The sequence below is a fragment of the Mytilus galloprovincialis genome, chromosome 13 (assembly GCF_965363235.1).
Source record: "Mytilus galloprovincialis chromosome 13, xbMytGall1.hap1.1, whole genome shotgun sequence".
In the NCBI taxonomy this organism is placed as follows: domain Eukaryota; kingdom Metazoa; phylum Mollusca; class Bivalvia; order Mytilida; family Mytilidae; genus Mytilus; species Mytilus galloprovincialis.
In genome coordinates this window covers 60,605,741-60,626,520 of record NC_134850.1, presented here as the reverse complement: position 1 = coordinate 60,626,520, position 20,780 = coordinate 60,605,741, and the positions used below count along the sequence as shown (strand labels likewise).

The window sequence follows — 20,780 nt, the reverse complement described above, 5'->3', positions numbered from 1 at the left end:
TTTCAAAATCGGGACTAATCGTATCCAGATCGGGCTATTCGTAGTTCCAGCTTTAACCATCGTAGAACCATCGGCCACTTTTTCTAGCCTTCGGGGACAACGTCGGGAAGGGTTCTAAATTTTTTAACATGTTAATAAATCTCCGAAGGTGCGTCCGATGTTGAGGGTTTGTATTGAGTTCGTATCACCATCCTCACCATCGTAATGTCACCGGGAATGCATCTTTGAACATCGTATTGTATTCGTGTTTCCATCGTTTTCATCGGGCAGTTTTGACATTACGATGTCTACACGAATGAATCACGAAGCTACCCGAAGGTCTAACGATGGCAACACGACTTCGTGAAGACCTCGTAATCCCGTCGTGTTGCCATCGAATAAAAGTACGAAGGCGACAAGATGGAACTACGACGGCAATAAATCCAGCTAAATGTAAGTTAATTTTCGCGCTAAAATACATTTAAAGTGCCATGCGCGATATGCACTGGTCAGTCTAATACGACAGTTAAGAAAGACGTTCACAAAACATGGAGCTCATATCATATGATTCTATGAGAACAAGAAATGCGACAGCGTTGTTTCTATTAGTTCAAATGGAACAAGAAGAGCAGCTATTACAGGCTCAGGATTTACTTTTACAAGTAAAATATTATTTTTTGTCAATTTTTCATATCAAGTAACATAATGAAAATCATAAACGTGCCTCGTATACCAACACTGCAAGTACACGTATATAGGGAAACCAACTTTTTCTTCATTATTCTGATTTTTTATGTATCGTCTGAGTTGTTGTCACACGAATGTTTACTCCATAACCATTTTGTTTGTTATATGTCATATTTTGCCGTATTTGTTGCTTTCCCGGCCACATCCTTCCTTTTGTCTATATTATTATGATATTCTCCTGGAAAGAGCTCTTTTTGAATAAAAGGGATCAACGAACCCATTACCTTACCTTTAAGATAGATCAGTAAACATGGGCATAATTATGGGTGATTATTCAGACTAGTGCACACATTTTACAGTTCAAACAAGGCAATGCCGAGCGTGGCATCCCCTCGTATGTAACATATTGGGGACAAATATGGACACTATATTTGTATATGACACATGCAGAAAATGGTAAATTGAATATGCATATTTGATACATAAACTATTTTTTAGAAATCAACCAAAACATTCAGTAACTGGAAATACCTTTAATATTGTCAATTTCCTGTGTATTATGCTATTTCAAGCTGTACACGACGTCTTTTAGACATCGTATGGCCATCGTGCCCTCATCGTAATCCATCGTGTAGCCTTCGTAATCCATCGTGTAGTCTTCGTGATCCATCGTGTAGGTTTCGGCTGAGATATGAAGCTTAAATACCTGTCTTCGGTTAACCTTCGTATGTCCATCTTTTGCTATTGTATATAATTTCGGCACCATCGTATAGACTTCGTTGTTCATCGTACTTGCTTCCGTCACTTTTTGGTATTTTAACGAGATCGGGACCAATTTCGTACGAACTTACAATTTTCGCATTCGGGTGTCCATCGTATATAAAAATCGGGACAGTGTGACGCGGGCATTATGGATTTTTTTTAATGAAGTCGGTAATTTGAACTTATGATAGTTTTGCAAGTTTATTTGCCTTGACCTGTAGACATTGTTTATGCTTATTTTTAAACTTCATTACCCTACCGTTTTTACTTTAAAAATTATGTGATTGTTTAAGTGAAAACATAAAAGTAACAGTTATAAACACATGTAGGAAGAACATTATTTTATAAACTTTAGTCTGATATTTTATACACAAAAATTAAATGAATCAATTGAAAATGTACACTTTTAAGGATGAAAGACATTTATTTTTTAATCTCTGCACCACATCAAAAGAAAACGAATTTCACTATTTATTTGAGTGTCATTAATTGTGAAAAATAACTTAAAACTTGGCACATTACCGAATAATTTAATTTTGGATGTAATTGGTTTTCTACGGTTTAAAATGGAATTTAGAATTAAATTAAAGAAATGACTGTAATATTTTTTCTGTCTATTCGAAATAACATAAAAAATGTGGTGCACACTGTTAAACAACCCACTACGCGCGTTATACAGTGTGCACCAAATTTTTTATGTTATTTCTTCATAGACAGAAAAAATATTACAGTCATTCCTTAAATATTTCTACGGATATCATTATATTGAAAAAAATGAAGGGCTACTCTCATTTTACAATTTTTAATTGATCAAGAACTTATTTCTGTTTTTTTTATGATGTTGGTCTTACGAATAGAAAGACCCTAAAACTATTCGCTAGTTCGAAAACTACAGTTGAAGGCGGTTGATAACATTTATACTCTCAAAACACTAAACAGCTTTGGTATTGGCTGTTTCCAGGCGATATATATGCCTAGACTTGGATACTTGTGATGACGGAATTCTGAGCATCATAGAGGATGTGCACTTTGCAACAATTAACATGCTTGGGCAGTGACAAATATTTGAAATATAAACTTTCAATAAGTTAAGATTATGAGGAAATAAAGTATATTTATCAAAAATAAATAATCAGTCATGCATACAGTCTATTTTATTTTTAAATAAGTAGTTTAAAATAAAAATGCCAGCTGTATAAAAAAAAGTGCAAAGCTTTAACGTTTTTACAGAAGTCGGTTGAAATAATTGAAAACTACGCCGAGTAACGTTACCATTACTAAACCGAACACTGTTCGTAACGTAGTATCATATTTTTCATCTCTATTCAATTTAACTTATTTTATTATTAAGGCGGATAAAAAGCCAAGAATATTCACAATACATGGCATGGTGGTGCAGATCCCAGTGTTCAGAGGAGGAATGTGATTCATCTATTTGTCCAAAACAAGCAAATTTACGTCTGAAGAGACAAACAACGAAAATTTGTAAAGGCACGGGATTATGGACCGACAATAGAGGAATGGATTTTTGGTGTAGGATTAATTGTGATAACCCGATACCGTATTGTCCACCCGAGTACTGCGAATGTGACACAGGTAACCTTTCTTTCATTGAAGGTGATATATTAAAGCACATTTAATACTTGGGGAACTTCTCAAGGTGTTTATGTCTTCTGCTAATGGGACGCACACACGTGATTCATCTAGCATACCTCTGAAAAACAATAATTAATCTATTTGAAACGTACATGACCAATGAAAATCATAACCTATTCATTACGAAGATGAATTCGAAACGTGCCAAGAAAACATGGTTAACATTCAATTTATTTAGAGTACACATTCATGGACTATTAAGTTCTATAATTTCTGTTTTCCCACTTTTTGTTTCTGTTCTGGTTTCTCTTTTCTTCACTGCATGCCTGATTTCTTCCCATGATATATTCATTTTCTTCGAAATAATATCTGCAAATAAAACCGCTTACTGAATATTAAAATAATTGTTTTCAATAATATTTGTTTTCTGATTTTTAGGAGACGTTGAAACAACGACCACCACTACACCGGCTCCAACGACAACTCCAGGTAATTGATTGTTCTTTTGAAATAACTCCATACATGTAGTCTAGACAGGTAAACTTATGTTATCTGGTACCCATGCGGAATCAATGGTAAATAGATATAAGAAGATGTTGTATGAGTGCCAATGAGACAACTATCCATCCAAGTCACAATTTGTAAAAGTAAACCATCAAGTTTTCTTCTCAACTGAATCTTCATATATATACCGTGATTAGTATTGTATCTTGTGAATAAGATGATGTATTGGGTACATCATGTAAACGTCAACGAAAGAGCAACGCAACGACATTTGGGAATCTTATGTAATTGGCTTCGAGACCAAATATTCATAAAACCACAAACATATGGCAGAATTTGTTCCATCCATTGCTGCGCATGCGCCAGTTATCCAAGTTATTTAGTAATTATCGTTATAAAGAAATATATAGAAGAAAATTTTAAGAATTGAGATTTTATCCATTTGCATTGACGTTTAACTTTTTGCCGTGACATATTTAGAAAATTCAAAGCAGGATCTTTGAGTTGATTTTTTTTTAATTGAAATTATTCTAGGTTTAAGTCGGTCATTTTTAAGATAAAAATTAGTCACGACACGTATACAGAACCCATTAGTTATATTTGTTTGAATCATTTTTGTTGGATTTCATTATTTTTTTAAGCAATTTCTTACAGGATTTTTTTTTCTGCCTTGGTATCGCATGCAAGTTCAGACTTCAAATATTTGACTAATATTTTTTTCATAAAAAATAATTGTGATATAGTCCTGTCATTTTTTACTTGAAAACAACAAATTTTCGGCAAGTTGACTGAAATTCGTGTACAACAAGCAAACGACACAAGAGGTTGGTGCTAACCGATAGTTATTGGCGCATATATGAATATGAAATATTAAAGCTTCTTTTAAACTTATCTCTATTTATTTTTTCCAAGGATGTTATCTCTTTTTGCCGTGAATTTAAAAAAATTTAAAAGTTTTTAATTAAAACAAAACAACAACTCTTCAGTGAGATGAACACAATACAATATAGAGCTATACACAAATATTAAGCATGGTTTATTTTCAAGTGGTGCGAGAATGCCATTTCACCAAACATTGTACCATAAAATTTCATACTAGTAACTTGAATTCAAACAACTTAAAAAGTAGGAAGTATCCAACTGTGATCACTGCTACCTACGTCCTACAAAGCAACTTTTACGAATTACACGACACGGGCGACAATAAACACAACTGTCCTTACTCAAATATTGGCATATGGTATAAATTTTTATGTCATAAGTTATTTCCTGTTATATAATAGAAAAACGAATTAAAATACAATTCAAAATCAATAAGAATTCAGTCTAACGTTGCAATGACGAGTGGACATAATTTGCGAAGTCGTATTCACAAAGATTGGAAAAAGTTGTGTTTTGGAGACTCATTACCTCGTTTGAAGAAAGAACCAGCAGCATCCAGGGTCGTTTTAGAGGAAACTTTCAAAGTTGAGAGACTTATTGTGAAGAAATTTACACCAAAAGAGGTAATAAATAAAGTAGTTAGTATATATTGGCTAAATTTCAAACTTGACACAGAAGCCTTAGTAGGCTGACGGTTTTGAATATTAATTTTTATACGGGGTGAAAACTCGAGGTGATTATATAACTTGGATTTTTTTATTTCATTTTATTTAAATAGCCGATGTTAATATGTTACCAAGTGTTATTTCATTTAATATTGTAATATCTTTAATAACCGACCTGACATGCAAATGCAGACTACTGTTGCATTGTTGTTTTTTTGCAAGCTAATATTTTGAAATATTAAATAAAAAATAAAAAAAACTTACTACCAAAGATGACAGTGTTTATATTAATATAAATTTGAAAGATAAGAAAAGCTAATAGCAAGTAATCTAACTAATTGTATATACGATTAATCCTAATGTGACTTTTCAAGACATGTGTAAATTATTTCTGACACAATCTCACCAGAAATCAATTAGCAATGTAATGGATTAATATATGATCTCACCAGAGTTCTATAGCAAATACAATCATCATTATTTTACTGTTCTCAACGAAAAAAGGGGGATGCTGTCTTATCGGATAGAAATAAATTCAGTAAAAATATCTCTATTCACTTCTATCAAGCCTATGTCTTGAATTAAATGTATACCTGGTTTACCTTTAGAAATAAGAAGCTATTATATATCATTCATTTAAGTACAAATAAAAGAAAATTTAGAATATATGAAAGGAAAATTACTTTGACATTGGGTCTTGTACGATATTACCCTAGAAATATGAGAACAAACAAATGAATTCCTGCCTCGTTAATGGGAAAGATATCATGATATCAAGATAGATGAGAATGGAGCAATACTTTTCTAAATACATGAAGCTGTATTTTAGGCCTGCAAGTTTAAATTTTATTGTGACGTATATTTTACCCCTTATAGATCTAAAATTATCAATATAAACCAATAAAACGTATGGTATTATACGTTCCCGTTATTTAAGAAAACAGAACTGTATTTAAGATAAACTTTTACAAAGAATATAGTTGCCTTCCGATATAATATAAATTTATGTCGCTCGGTAAATACTCCGAATTTTCTAAATTTATCAAAATTGCAGTTTTTAAACAAGTATTTTAAAAATTCGGCTAAATGTTCGGCAATACGCAATTATGCTGTAAGAACCTAAATGTATGCAACTGAAGGACAGGTGCTTGGGAAATGGACCCCCTTTTAAAATTGTGCCCGGTTTCTTTATCGTTTATTGGGGAAAATAAGAATAGAGGGACAACAATATGATACTGTGATTTTGAATTGTAAAGATACTTGCAAAAATACGTTAAAAACTGGGGAAATAAATAAAAAGACTTTAGTTAACTTATGTAATTGGACATTTTTACTTTAAATGAATTAAAAAGGGGGATCTATTCATCAAGCGATGGTGATCTTAAGATGTGGTACTGTGAATTTGAGCTACAATAGCAAGACTTTTGAAAATAAGTTCTCTAGCTGGTTTGAAATTAATGCAAAGGGGGAAGGAGGGGGGGGGGGTCATCTCATCGTTTTATCGACACGAAGAATATTCTTTGAATATTACTTTTACTGCTATATATTAATGTGCGAGGGTTAAGATTGGGGGTCATTCATTTCTTTATTTTTAAACACTTTTACCTTGACCCTTATTCTCAATTTTTTATACTTCAACACTACATTATTCTCTTTTCTTTATATTTTTGCCCTGTATTCTGCACATTTTGCTCATGATTCTTTATATTTCTGTAAACCCCTCATACATGTATATATATATATATATATATATTAAGAACTACTTAATCATTTATATTTACGGACTTTAATATGTTCTTTTCAGGGCAACTTATATCTAGTAAAATGGGAAGATTATCCATATACTGAGACAACCTGGGAACCACAATCGCACATCGATCAAGATTCTCTGTCTGAATATTTTCCAAAGATAATCGAACACCAACGCTTACTGTCAGCAGCAAACGCGCTCGAAGACGCTATTCGTGATCGACTAAGACGAGGCAACAGAAATAACAGATCCGTGGTCAGATTTGATCTTGACATTTTTAGATATTGCTTTCATAGCGACAAAGCTGTATTACTAAACTCTACACAAGATTTTTCAAAACTTCCTCTAAGTAACAGTTGGTACTATAAGATTGCTCAAAACGGAACTGGTCAGAAAATTAAATTCCCAATTTTGCTCACGCCAAAACTGCGTATGAGAAAGATATACGTTAAAATTGAGGACAAAGTCGTATTGGAAAACAAGCCAATTGAAACATTATGTGTTACTTCTGCAACTTGTAACTTTTTGTAAGCCAATTGTTCCACCATGTGTTTATTTGTGTTTTGTAAACTATTCATTGTACATACTTTAGCAGCAGTTTAAAATTTCTTGATAAAATCGTGAACATGTCCGAACACTTATCACCATACCAGAAATTGAAATTCCAAAGCACTATAAGCCTAGGATCGCAATCTCCCGTTTTAAAAAGAGATTTCAAATCCGAAGATAAAATTTCTCTTACAATTGACATCAAGTATTCTTTTGTGCGCGAACTTTACAAAGCAAAGTGTGAATTTCCAGAACTTAGCTACATTTGTATATTAAACTCCCAGTTAAAACCAGTTTATCTGAAACCGTGCGATCGACTTGATGAAAGACTGCGACGGATCTGTAGTGAAGTGTCATCAATATACAAAAGACAAGTTGGTGGTCGTCAAAAAGTAAAACTGGACGAGAAAATGAAAAAGCTAGCTGTTTACGATTCCGAAATTGAAATTGCGTCAAAACTGTATGCAGATGTTTCCAAGTTTGAAAAAGACAATGTAAAGTTGACAGAAAAATATCGCCTAATGCTGAATGAATTAATTGAAACAAATAAAAAGTTTGCAGAAGTTGAAAAAGAATTGTCTGAGAACATGACTGCACTAGCTGGTGTGACCAAAGATAAAGAAGCATTGCTTGATTGTTTAGGTAATTTAACTTGTGCACAAAGCTTGTGGATTTTAAAACTGCTACGCTCGAGATTTTCTATACAAAATCCTGTCCCTAATTTACCATTTTATTCTACAAAATGAAATAACAGACATAAATAAGCAAAAACAAAGATATACATTAAACAATGAGATATCCATAAAAAAAAATCTATGTCAATGAGAAGTGTATGTTATAGTTAAAAGTGAATAACAAAGATTATATTTGTATTAAATTTAGGTATAATAAATTATATTGCCTTTTACTAAATGTTTTATTTTGCCGCGCGAAAAATTGTCTTCTATAGTACACTGCGGCAAAAGAGTGAAAATGTTTCAAACATATATAAAATATTTTTTATGTTTTACACGAGCCAAATATACTTTGATGTTACATAAATATTTGTTTTTTTAAAACTATTTTCAGGGGTTCAAACAGCGGAACCAGTGTCTTATGAGCATACCGGTAAAAACGTTGAAGCTATGTCAAGAACTCAGAAGTACCGAATTACCAGAACACTTAAAAGTAAAATGGAAAAAGCACTGTGGTTTGCGGCTTCTTACGGTTTGCGCCCAACGGGTGTCAAACTATTAAATTCTGATGGTGATCCAGTAAGCGTCCCACTTGGCAATTCTGTACCTTCTGATGATATAGAAAGAATGAACGAAATTTTATTTATTCTTGACAAGTTTAAAATAAGTGACAACGCTTATCATGAAATAGTTATGAAAACAGGAGATCTACCAAAGCTTCACTCTATTGTCAGCATTAGGGAAAAAACAAATAATACGTTTGCAATCCATCGCACTCCTGGTAACACTCCTGGTGCTTATGTTAGTCTGAAGTCCGAACTGATCAATATTATCAAGACCAGGGCGTTTGATCAACAAGACAAAATACAAATAAAAATTTCGGGAGATGGTACAAAAGTTACACGCATATCAAACTTTATTGTCATTTCGTTTGCAGTTTTGTCATCGGAAAAATTATCTGCTGAAGAACTTGTAGTACTTGCCATCGTTAGATCTTCCGAAAAGTATGAAAATCTTGAAGAATGCCTTTCCCCAGTTTTTTCGGAGATAAATGAAATGTATTTATGTAAAAACATACAAGTTGACAGCAAACTATACAATCTAGAAATTTTCTTCGGCGGCGACATGAAATTTATTCAAATTTGCTTAGGTCTTGGGTCGTCGACCGGCCAATACGCATGTCCTTGGTGTAAAGTACATAAGCAGGACAGAGGGGACGTGTCGAAGCCTTGGAACTTTTACCATTTAAACGAAAATGTAAGAACTACGTCGGAAATTAAAGAAATTTACATGGGCACATTGAAACCCAATTACGGGGTGAAACATCTACCTTTGATGACAATAGAACCTGTTCATATAATTCCAGACGAGCTTCACCTTTTCATGAGAATATTTGACGTTTTAATGAGAAATTTAATCGACGATGTGATTGAAAAAGACGACAAAGCGAAACTGAAAGGAGAGAATGGGGGTTACCTTGATTCCCTTGTTAAAAGTATACGGGACTGTGGTGTAACTTTTAGTTTGTGGACGAGTCAAGGCCGAGGCGATTTAGAGTGGACATCATTAACTGGCAATGATATGAAAAGGGTAACGCAAAAATTGCCAGATAAATTAATGTTCGTTGTACACAATGATACACACGATGATACTGTAAAACTATGGAAGATGTTTTGGAAAATATATACATTTGTATGTTCAGATGAAGTCGAAAGGAGGACAGCCGAACACATCTTTTCTGAATGTAAATCATTTATCAAAGCATTTCTTAAACTAGGTTTAACGGAGCGAAAAGGATATTTGAGTTCGAATGTAACCCCTTACATGCATTGCTTGTTATATCATGTACCTTTCTTCATTTCACAATTTGGTTCTCTAAGAAAATTCAGTGGCCAACCGACGGAGAAAATCAATGACAACATAAAAGCGGTGTACCATTTAAAGACAAATCACCACGATTGTGCTGTTGATGCCATGAAAGTGCAGAAGCGTCTGGAATTAACTGTTAATTCCGGAAGACCCAAAAGAAAGTATCGCAAAACAGACGACCAATTTTGGGAAAATGGAAAACAAGAAATCCAAGTTCGCAAAAGGAGGCAAATTCTACAAGAAATGGAGAAAGCAAGCACTGTTCACAATAAACAAAAATTTCCAGACTTCTACAAAATGACCGACATTGAAATTAAACAGAAATTGAAGGACGGTGGAATAAATACTAGAGTTCGAAAGCGTGAAAAGCTGATTGAAATGTTGAAGAAAGTTCTTTTAAGTGACTAATAATACGTCGTATTACTAAGTCATTTATTCAAGTTGGCAGACCCATCTTACATACAATTGTCATTATTTTGAACTAATTTCTAAGTTATTATTATGTTATATATATATGGTTTATCTATTTATTGGCAAAGTGTTGAACTTTATGTTTATAAAGCAATATTAAAATCAATGGATCACTATTAAGTGTGGACCCTAGGAGCAAAATAACAATCTTTTAATATAAATGAATTATATGAATAAATTGTTGTTTTTTTACATATACATGTATGCTATTATTTTATAATGATTTGTGTTTCTATTGCCCCCCTTTTTTTGTCTCTGTAATTTGCCGAATGCAATGGATAATGGATTTAGATTATATATGCTACAAAATCGATAACCATGCCACATGAAACAAAACCATGAAACCAGATCGTTACGTCTTTCTATTCAAACACAGATAATTTTGACACTAGTCTGGCAATCATTTATCTATAGGATTATAGGACTGGTGTAAGTAGACACCGTTAGGATTTTGCCCCTAGTAATACTTATAAATATGTATCTCATTATGATATTTGTGATTCAAAATAGTTCATATTTTATATTTCTCTTATTAAACAATACTCTATTTTACGAATTTTTAGTAATTTATTAATGGAAGTTAGATCGAATATATTACATTGAAGAGTGTAAAATGCAAATTGCATTCTTGGACTTGACAAAATGTCGAAATTAATCATATTTTTTATACAAGATATTAGAAGACGTGGTATGAGTGCTAAAGAGACAACTCTCTTCATCCAAGTCACCATTATACAAGTAAATCATAATAGGTTATAAAGTACGGTCTTCAACACGGAGCCTTGTCTTACACCGCTCAGCAAGCTATAAAGCTAGTCTAGTAGTCAATGCCACCTAAATCAGACCAAAATAATTTTTTAAGGATTTCATTATATGCACAATATCATTAAGCAAGCTATAAAACAAGAAACATGTGTGTCGTTCCACAACAGACTAACAACTGACAACATAATGAGCCCATGATGATGAGTAAATCGTTGACGAAACACAAAAAAAAGTAAAGAAAATAAATTGAAACCCAGATGAAAACGAAAACAAATAATAATGAACCATTCAGCGTCCAACCAAAAAACAATCGGAAAAAAAACAAGAACAATTTAACAAAAATCTTATAAATAGCAATAAAATCAGGTTACTAATTTGTCTCTTTGAAATCTATTTCATTCTTACAAATATTTAAAACGGATAACAACGAAAAAGATTTAAAAACACACATTTAAACTCAATCAAGAATGTAGCTGGAAGTTATATAAACACAAGTTAACACTCATAACTTTTCGAGATGAACGGATAATAATCGATTATTCCTATTATTATATGTAGTCGATGCAATGTTTTTGTGTAGAGTTAACTCCCTTTTTATCTGTACGAGTTATCTCGCTTAAATGAAACAAATTCTGCCATATGTAATTTATACATCTAAAGATATTCAGCATGGCCTCAAAGTCTTCCTCCGAGATAACGAATCACAGCCCCATTACTTGCATAAAAACACACAAAACCAATAAAAACATACAAATCAAAACAAAACACCAATAAAAACACAACAGCTACAAAAAACAACAAAAAGCAAAACAAAAGCAACAAAAAGAAAATGATATTAATGAGTTGATACTTCTATAAATGTGTCTTCGATTATTACTGCCATATTAATTGCTTCCCGACGTCTTATTTAATCGTTCCTGAACAGTCAGTACAAGTGTATTGTTTTAACAGATGTGAACAAGTTCAGGTCATCTAGGTACAGTAAGCAAACTAGTCGTATTATATAGATAGTTCAAGTACAAATTTGGACATTTGTCAAGCTTTATCATCCTAGTACAGTCCTTAAATGGATACAAGTACTAATCTACCTGCAGCACAAAGTCATTATAGGTATGATCATCACGTGAAGTATTGTATACTTTCCATGACATTGTAATAATATGTGATAACAATTACCATAAACAAACACATTAGTAAGTTATTATAGGAAGATTGAAAATTACGCACTAAATGCCTCACAATACATAAGACCTAAAACCAAATGCACTTACTTGGTTTTTAGATATAAAGAAAATAGCAGATTATGGCCACAAACAAGTTCATCAATTTCATATGTGATTAAATTTCGTCTGAAATCAAAATATATTAAGATTAAAATCAATCACTAGACATATGTGATAGTAGCTGCTTGTTTTAAAATCTAATTCTGTCTTGGTAATGTTTTATTAAATGAACATTTATGAAAACTGTTTGATTCCTAGATAACATATTATGATGCCCTAACAGGGACGAGGGTGGTTATCAAATGGGTATTTTTGTGCAACGAATTTACAATATGTATTTCATATTAATTAGTTTCCTACTTGATGCTCATAATTATGAATGATTCAAATCAGTTTATATTGCTTTCAGGGCGATTGTTTGCGTACATAAATCCAATCCAGTCCACTGCCACGTATGGTGATGTACTCGTTCAGATTCAATGTTTTGTAACTGGGATACCAGTGGCCGATACATGGTACTGGACCAGGAAACCTCTTAATGGTGGACCAATAACTACAATCGGAAAAGGGACCGATAGTGCAGATTATATAGTGGATAATTCTCCGACCAGTCCATCCCTGACCATACTTGGTATAACTAAAGCTGATGAGGCCGATTATACATGTTATGCCACGAATGCTGCTGGGACAAGTTCTAGTTCCAGCTCAAGATTATATGTAAATGGAGGTAATAATATTTTCAACAAATACATGTGTTAACAAAACATTTTGAAAGGAACCAATTTTCTTTATTATAGCTTACTTGGCGTCGCTTTCTTTATATATAAGACACATTTAATGTTATCCTTCTCTGAAACAACGTATCCAGTCTTAACCAAATTTGCAGGATGATGTATCCTGTGTCCTCTTTAAACAATTGGCTATGATCAGTTGTGATTTGTTTTTACAATCTGAGCAACCTGTTACATTTTTATTTTTCTAAATGTTAGTCTTCTAGAAAGCTTCTTACCAAAATCCGAATGAACGTATTGGATAATCTGTGTTTGTTCATTTAGACTATCAATTTCATGATAAAAGTAAAAGAAATGCCACGCATTCTGCTCGCCTCTGATTATTCTTCAAATAAATTGTACAAATGTATATCCCAAGACAATGTACGACACTGTATGGTTGAACTCTTTACACTGCATGCCTTTTCAATTTTAATGTAGTATTTTCGGTAATTGCCATCAATTGTCAGTTTAGAATATCATAGCTGTGATGCGTTTTGCTTTACTTATGGACCATTATTTGTTTTGTCAGCTCATAAATATCATTTGTTAGGTTAGTTTTGAACTTTCAAATATTCTGACTCCGTGTAGAGATATTAATTGTCAAAATACTCATCTGGTGCAATACAACTGAACTGTTAATGTTATCAACATGCATTTGTGAGCCTTGTATTCTTAATGTATTTCCAGACTTACTCGCTATCTCAATAGAACCAGAAAGCTTCACGATAGTGGCGGGAGATTCAAGTTATAAAATATTATGCATAATATCCGGCTCTCCACAAGCTACGTCCTGGTACTGGACAAAATCATCTCTAGATGGTAATTCAATCAGTACTATCGGCCAGGGAACCAACAATCAGAAATATACTGTTGATAATTCACCTAACTACCCACATCTGACTATTAAAGACATAACTGAAAATGACGAAGGTGATTATGAATGTCATGCGACAAATGCTGCTGGACAAAGTACAAGTAACAGGAAGTCCAGGCTACTTGTTACTGTAGGTAAGATGCGATTACTGCTATTGATGGAAATTAAATAAACATAACAAAACGTTTTGCACATAAATGAACTTTTATGTTATTTGTCCTACTAGGTTGATATAATGATATTTATGTAAAATTGACGAAATCATAGGAAAATGGTAACTACATATTATGGATAATTATTTGATGAAAAAATAAAGAAAAAACAAAGAATAAACAAAATAACATCACTGACCAAAATTTGAACAGTTTATCAGACCACACCGACGATGAGTATACAATTCTTTCGAAAAAAAACCACACTGTATAAAATAATAATTCGTGCTTTCGCAACAATGAAAAGTAGAACAATAATTAAACTGAATAAGTTATAAGAATTGCATTTGTCATTGTTTTAATTCTTCGGAAATATATACAAACACAATTGATTCTTTATAATAATCACAATTATTTGTAGTTGCTAATTACGACAGCAAGCAAACCGTAGGATACCATTGCACAGCAGCATACAAAAAATGCACAAAAATTGAAACCTCCTTCCTCCGTTGATATCATCTGTAGGTTGATATAGTAGAGCTCTTGATTTTTGTCAGGTTTTATGCACTTTTACTCTTTTTAATTTTACCTTAAAGTTCGGTAACATTTATTGTCAATACTTTTATACTATTTTAATGGTATTTCACTTTTAGATACGGTTACAAACATAGTCCGTGTTTTAGCGAGTGCAGGATGTCAGTACTGTAATAAGAAGGACAATGTGACATGCTCCAACTGGTACTGCTCAGAAGGTAAGTTAACTGTTTTAAGAATTTCGCATATTACAGTGCATAGATTTTACTCATCGAGATACAGAATGATGATTTTCTTGATACAGTTCCAAATGGTGAAATTGAAACCATCTCTTCGTAAATTTTACGGACGCCATCACGAGTTGGTTGACCATTATGGAAAAACCGTTTCACAAATGATATCGGATATGTTCCTTACGTCGTAACTACAATCCCCTTCCCTTTTCATAAATGTGACCTACCGAATTATACTATTTACCGGATTTGTTATCTCTTAAGCAACACGACGGGTGCCACATGTGGAAGAGGATCTGCTTACCCTTCCGGAGCACCTGAGATCACCCCCAGTTTTGGTGAGGTTCGTGTTGTTTATTCTTTAGTTTTCTATGTTGTGTCTTGAGTACTATTGTTCGTCCCTCTTTTAAACGGTCGCGTTGTTGTCTGACACATTCTCAATTTCCATTCTCAATGTTACAGTACAACGGTGTTTCATAATCCACTACCAATCTGTTGGAAGTGTAAAACTTTGACCGGAGATGTTCATTCCTATCTGAAGGACTAGGGTTACACTAAAAATATGACAGTTGTGGTCCATTCGTTTGATTTGTTTGAGCGTTTGATTTTGCCTTTTGATTAGGGACTCTCCGATTTGAATTTTCCTTGGAGTTCAGTGTTTTTGTGATTTGACTTTTGACAGAAATAGTTTAGTTTTATCAGGCTTTCGTAGACATCTCCATTATTTTAGCTGTCAACGTGTTCCACAACTATTATTTTCAATATAAAGGGGGCAATACTAAGCTTTAAGTCGATGAAAAAGAGACAAGAACATGACAAAATTAAATACTAGAAAAAAAGATGAGCAACAGTTATCAAATAGTCACACGGACATCTGTTGAAACAAGTTGTTTTGTTCCTTCTCCACTAGGCAGTAAATCAAGTTTTGTTGGCATTTTGACCAAAGGAACCGACTTAAATTTCGAAAATTGAAAATGATGGAAATTCATGTCATTTACATTTGTTTAATTAATTTATTCTGTACACATTATTTATAGTGGCCATAAGTCGGAAGAAGTATGTTGCTAAATATTACATATTTTTACTTGTAGTGTTCACTGCAGACCTTGATTTATCTGGTAAGTAAATAAATTGTATTTTAAATGCAAGCAATCTTTAAATGTTTTCATTGTACAAATTAATAGAACTAGTTACTGTAAAGGGATACCATCTATTTACCAGGGATTTAATTGTTTATTGAAAACACGAAAATCAATGCATGCCAGAATAAAGAATTCATTAAAACAAAACCTCTCTCAGTTTGTGTTATTGGACAGGTTAAATATACAGGAATAATAGGCTTGTAATTTATCATTGGAACATAACAGTAGTTGTTGTAATTCAAATTGTTTCCATAATTTATTTCAATTACTCCAACTGTATGCCTACATTTGCAACAAACAAACATGAAAAATGCTATTTACATTTTATTCTTATAACACAATTAGGAACTTTGACATCAAAAGTGAACCAGTTAGCAGACAATTTTTGTTCCTTCTGCGAAAACAATGATACTGCATGTATTGATTTATTTTGTAAGTATGCCACGTTTTGTATTTTTAAAAAAATAATTTGAGTGTGTGTCTTAAAAGCAATTGTATTTTAACTGCATGGACGCAGGTACAGTTAGAGACATGCACAAGAGCTACAACCGAAATATGAATGCAAACGGATAAACACTTTTGTCTATAAAGAAAAAAAAAACATTTCAAGATCAGATATAATATTAAACTAATCAGCTCTATTCTCATTAATTATTGGAAATACTATGTGTAAAAAAATGTTAATTTGTTTTAAGTAAGACAATCATTAATTGTTGATAATGGCACCAGCTCGAAATAGAAGGGCTATAAAAATCAAACCAATTGCTTTCCTTTATCCCAAAGACGCATGGTATCCTTATCTATATAAGCTAGATGTAATGTATGCTCATCACAGGTATTCGATGTTGATCTGAACTTTCCTTTATCCTAAGGCTTACCAAATAGACGCATGGTATCCTTATCTATTCAAGCTAGATTTAATGTATGCTCATCACAGGTATTCAATGTTAATCTGAACTGTCCTCTTTCCTAAGGCTTACCAAATAGACGCATAGTATCGTTTTCTTTGTCAGGAGCCTCTGACCTTTGTTAGTCTTGTATAATTTTTATTTTTTGTTCAATATTATATATTTCGAAGTTTAGTATGACGTCCATAATCACTGAACTAGTACACATTTTTGTTTATAGGCCAGCTGAAGCACGCCTCCAGGTGCGAGATTTTCTCGCTGTATTGAAGACCGATTGGTGGCCTTCGGCCGTTTTCTACTCTTTGGTCGGGTTGTTGCCTATTAGACACATTCCCAATTTCCATTCTCAATTCTTTTTATACAAACGAAGTGTAAAGTACGTTCATTACAGATATTCAAAGTCAATCTGAACTTTTCCCCTTTTCTCAGGTTTACCAAATAGACGTATGGTATCGTTATCTATACAAGCTAGATGTAATGTATGTTCATCACCAGGCATTCAATGCCAAGCAGACCCAGAATGTAAGTTAATAGTTGTCAAAGGTACCAGGCTTATAACCGTATCTTAAGGTCGTACCCAGCACTTTTAAATTGGCTCGTTTAATTTTCATAAAATTTGCAAAATAAGTGCTTTGGCCTGTTGACAAGTTTTCAAAATTTCAAAACATTTGAACCACACAATTTATAGAAATAATTATATTAGAATGGACAAATGATGAATACAAAACAGTTTAATAAACACATACTTTTATGTTGCCATTTGAATGAGGATTCTTCGTTTTGAATTTTGAATTCGTTATTTGTGTTAGTTTACTTTTGAACATTTAGAAGTGTCATTTCTCTTAAATGAAATTACGAGATTCAAACATTGCATAGTGCATTTGCATTTATAATGTACCCTCACTTAAAATAAATAAAAATTATACAGCATATATTTCTATTATGTTATATTTACAGGCTCTACCTCCAGTAATATACAATCTGGCTCAGGTAGGTGTGAGATTATTCATAATTAATTAAAACATTTACATTTTCTTACTTAAAAATTCTTTCTGTTGGTTTTTAATGATAATAATAACTTTAATTTAAGAACTGTTATTGAGTTTTGATCGGCAAACTATGTCTTGTTCTCTTCTTGTCATTGGTTGCTATTTAAAGATGTTCTTGTCCAATATTTTTTTTTTGCTTGTTTGTGATATTGTCACATGTATGATAAAATGCAAACGATGTTTTATCTAAAAAAAACACTAAACACAATTGCAAAGTTTTACGAAACAAAAGTCTGCTTATTCATTGTATAAAGCCTTAGTTTCTTTGTTATTTCAAAATTTACAAGCACTTTTGTTTTAGCAAGGTGTTGTTTCGAATCATCTTCATATCAAAGTACTAACTTCTAAGCTGATAGTCCACTAACAGAGTTATCAGCCTAGTGCTGTGAAAAATGAAAAGAACAAGTTATAAAGTTTATGTATTTTTCTGGATTTATGTCACCAGAAACGCTCAAAGTAAAATATTTTAAAGTTCGTGTTGCTCATTCCTTGGTACTAATTTTATGGATTGCTTTCTTGTCTTTTCGTCGTTTTTCGTTATTTGCCTTGATTTTGTCGGTCTCTCTTCGACATTTTTGTTCTCCATTTCTTATCACCCGTATCTAATCACCAATATTATAACTTTTACAACAACCAAAATGAAATATTTCCTACTATGATATTCTGTAGCATTTAATTTCCTCTTTTGAATTTCTTAAAAATGAATCGTTTAAGTCCTTATGTTTGGATATAGGTGACTGTGAAATAAAGGTACATTACAAATAGAGATATCATGATGTCGTTTTTTTATATATAGACTCATATATTACGTTGTACTCTTTAATGTATAATGACCCTGAATTAAAGATCTCTAATAACGCAACATTTTCCTTACTTATTATTATTATAATTACAGGAGGACCTTCCTCCAGTAAAGTACAATCGAGGTCAGGTAGGTGTGATAATATCCATTATTACAAGTAGTTAGAATATTTACCTTTTCTTCAGATTTTTAATTATTTATATTATAACTTTCAAGAACCGTTATTTAGTTTTGATAAGCAAAGTGTGTTTCATTCTCTGCCTTTCATCGATGGTTATACAAGGATATGGTTGTCTAGTTCTTTGTTTGTCTGTGATTTGGTAATTTCATCAGTGATATACATTGAAAAACATGTGTCATCTGATTCTAAAACTTAAAACAAAAAACAGGAATGTCTATAAACATATTATCTTTAAACAATTTACTACCATTTAGAGAACCTGATACCATTTTTGAGGGTACATTGTTCATATTATCCAAATTTAATCGACGAATTTATGTCCAGAAATGTATTGTGTCATTGACACAAAAGCAAAACACCAGTGAAATATACAGTTCGAAGACTATATTGAAGCATGTAACACCTGTTTCCAGCCTCTTCTGTTGGTGGGATACGACTATATGAAACCTTAACTTAAGTTTCTTAACTGGAGCCCATGATAAAATTCTCGGATTTAGTGGGGTTTATGTTGCTTAGTCATTTCTTGTTTTTTTAAGCACTGGTTTGTTGCGTTTCGTTATTTTTTTTATCATAATTCCGTCAGTCTCTCTTTTACTAACGGGTGCCGATTCTCTCTTTGGAATCTTTCACGTCTATTTGACTCGTTGCTTCACCATTTGTTACTCTTTGTCCTTTTTTTGATTATTTATGCACTTTTGAATTACTGCTGATCCAGTATCTGCAGTTCCTTTTTTCACATGTTATCATGGTAACCACATATAACTTAAAACACTTGTTTCACCGATAGGGTATCTGTTTCGATCGTAATTAGGAAACTTGTATGTATTCTTCCTCTTTCATCAAAGATCAAAGCACCAGTAGCATTTATGGTCGGCATAATTTTGAATTGGCATCTGTCTTCAACATTCTCATCCAGAGTTACCTTTCTTTACGTATGACAATTGATTTAGTCATTGTCCATAAATATACTATTTATTCAAAGTTTGTACCTTAATATATATACCTTGATTTAGCTATATATAATAGTATTTCCAGATTGTTTGGGTTTTACTTCTCTTCAACTTCGTATTTGATTTGACCTTGTCATCTATTTTGATTAAATTGTCACTTATAATAATTATGTACACGACACGTGGGTACTGCATGGTAAATTGTAAGTTTGTTATATTTGGTGAATGTATACAACTGAGTTGATGCAATCACCGGTGAAATTTTTGCACCTAGGGTATCACACGTCTAGAAGTCAGCACGTATGTGTTGACATGAAATATCATTGATGTGTTCCTTTTTCTGTAAATCTTATTGAATTGGTGTTTTTCAAAAGTTGAATTGTTCGAAACACTTTTTTACTTCTTTTGTCCATATATTGCTTTCGCTTTATTTGGAGAAACTTATTGCTATAACCGGTGTAAATTGCTGTTTAATTTTGTATTTGAAGCGAACTTCAAAACTGTTTGATTATAGGGCCAAGTCAGGAATATGACAGTTGTCTTTCAGTTTGTTGTGTTATAGCATTTTGAGAGAATTTGCCATTTGACATGAGACTTTTGGTTAGAAAATTTTGAAAATTTTGTTATTTTACTTTTTGTTTAGCACGTACAAATATTTTAAAGAATTTATGTCTCTTTGAAACGTAGTTTATATCGAAAATGGCATTACGAGCACTCTCGTACCTACATTTTCTTTTCTTTTTTGATTTTCATGTAGTTAAGCAATAGTTTATTGATTGAGAATAGGACTAACAATTGTTAGCAAT

General features: G+C 32.5%; 2 protein-coding genes across 3 annotated transcripts in view; both read left to right on the top strand.

Moving 5' to 3' along the window:
* The window catches only part of LOC143055895 (uncharacterized), a 47,754-nt gene that overhangs the window by 6,996 nt on the left and 19,978 nt on the right, over positions 1-20,780 (top strand). The window contains exons 4-13 of one of the 2 annotated variants that reach the window (XM_076228939.1): positions 2,780-3,024; positions 3,463-3,513; positions 12,786-13,103; positions 13,837-14,157; positions 14,829-14,927; positions 16,034-16,060; positions 16,430-16,516; positions 17,422-17,514; positions 17,950-17,982; positions 18,937-18,972. In XM_076228939.1, coding sequence (XP_076085054.1) covers positions 2,780-3,024; positions 3,463-3,513; positions 12,786-13,103; positions 13,837-14,157; positions 14,829-14,927; positions 16,034-16,060; positions 16,430-16,516; positions 17,422-17,514; positions 17,950-17,982; positions 18,937-18,972 — 1,310 coding nt within the window. The remainder of the gene's footprint in view (positions 1-2,779; positions 3,025-3,462; positions 3,514-12,785; positions 13,104-13,836; positions 14,158-14,828; positions 14,928-16,033; positions 16,061-16,429; positions 16,517-17,421; positions 17,515-17,949; positions 17,983-18,936; positions 18,973-20,780) is intronic. The other variant, XM_076228940.1, reaches the window with a different exon arrangement.
* LOC143056822 (uncharacterized) lies at positions 8,451-10,912 on the top strand. Its single transcript, XM_076229985.1, has one exon. It carries the CDS (start codon positions 8,499-8,501, stop codon positions 10,323-10,325), a length of 1,827 nt encoding a protein of 608 aa, XP_076086100.1. The 5' UTR covers positions 8,451-8,498; the 3' UTR covers positions 10,326-10,912.

What these genes read in the sequence shown, in the direction of transcription:
- LOC143056822 (XM_076229985.1), top strand. Translation starts at nt 8,499, where the DNA reads ATGTCAAGAACTCAGAAGTACCGAATTACCAGAACACTTAAAAGTAAA.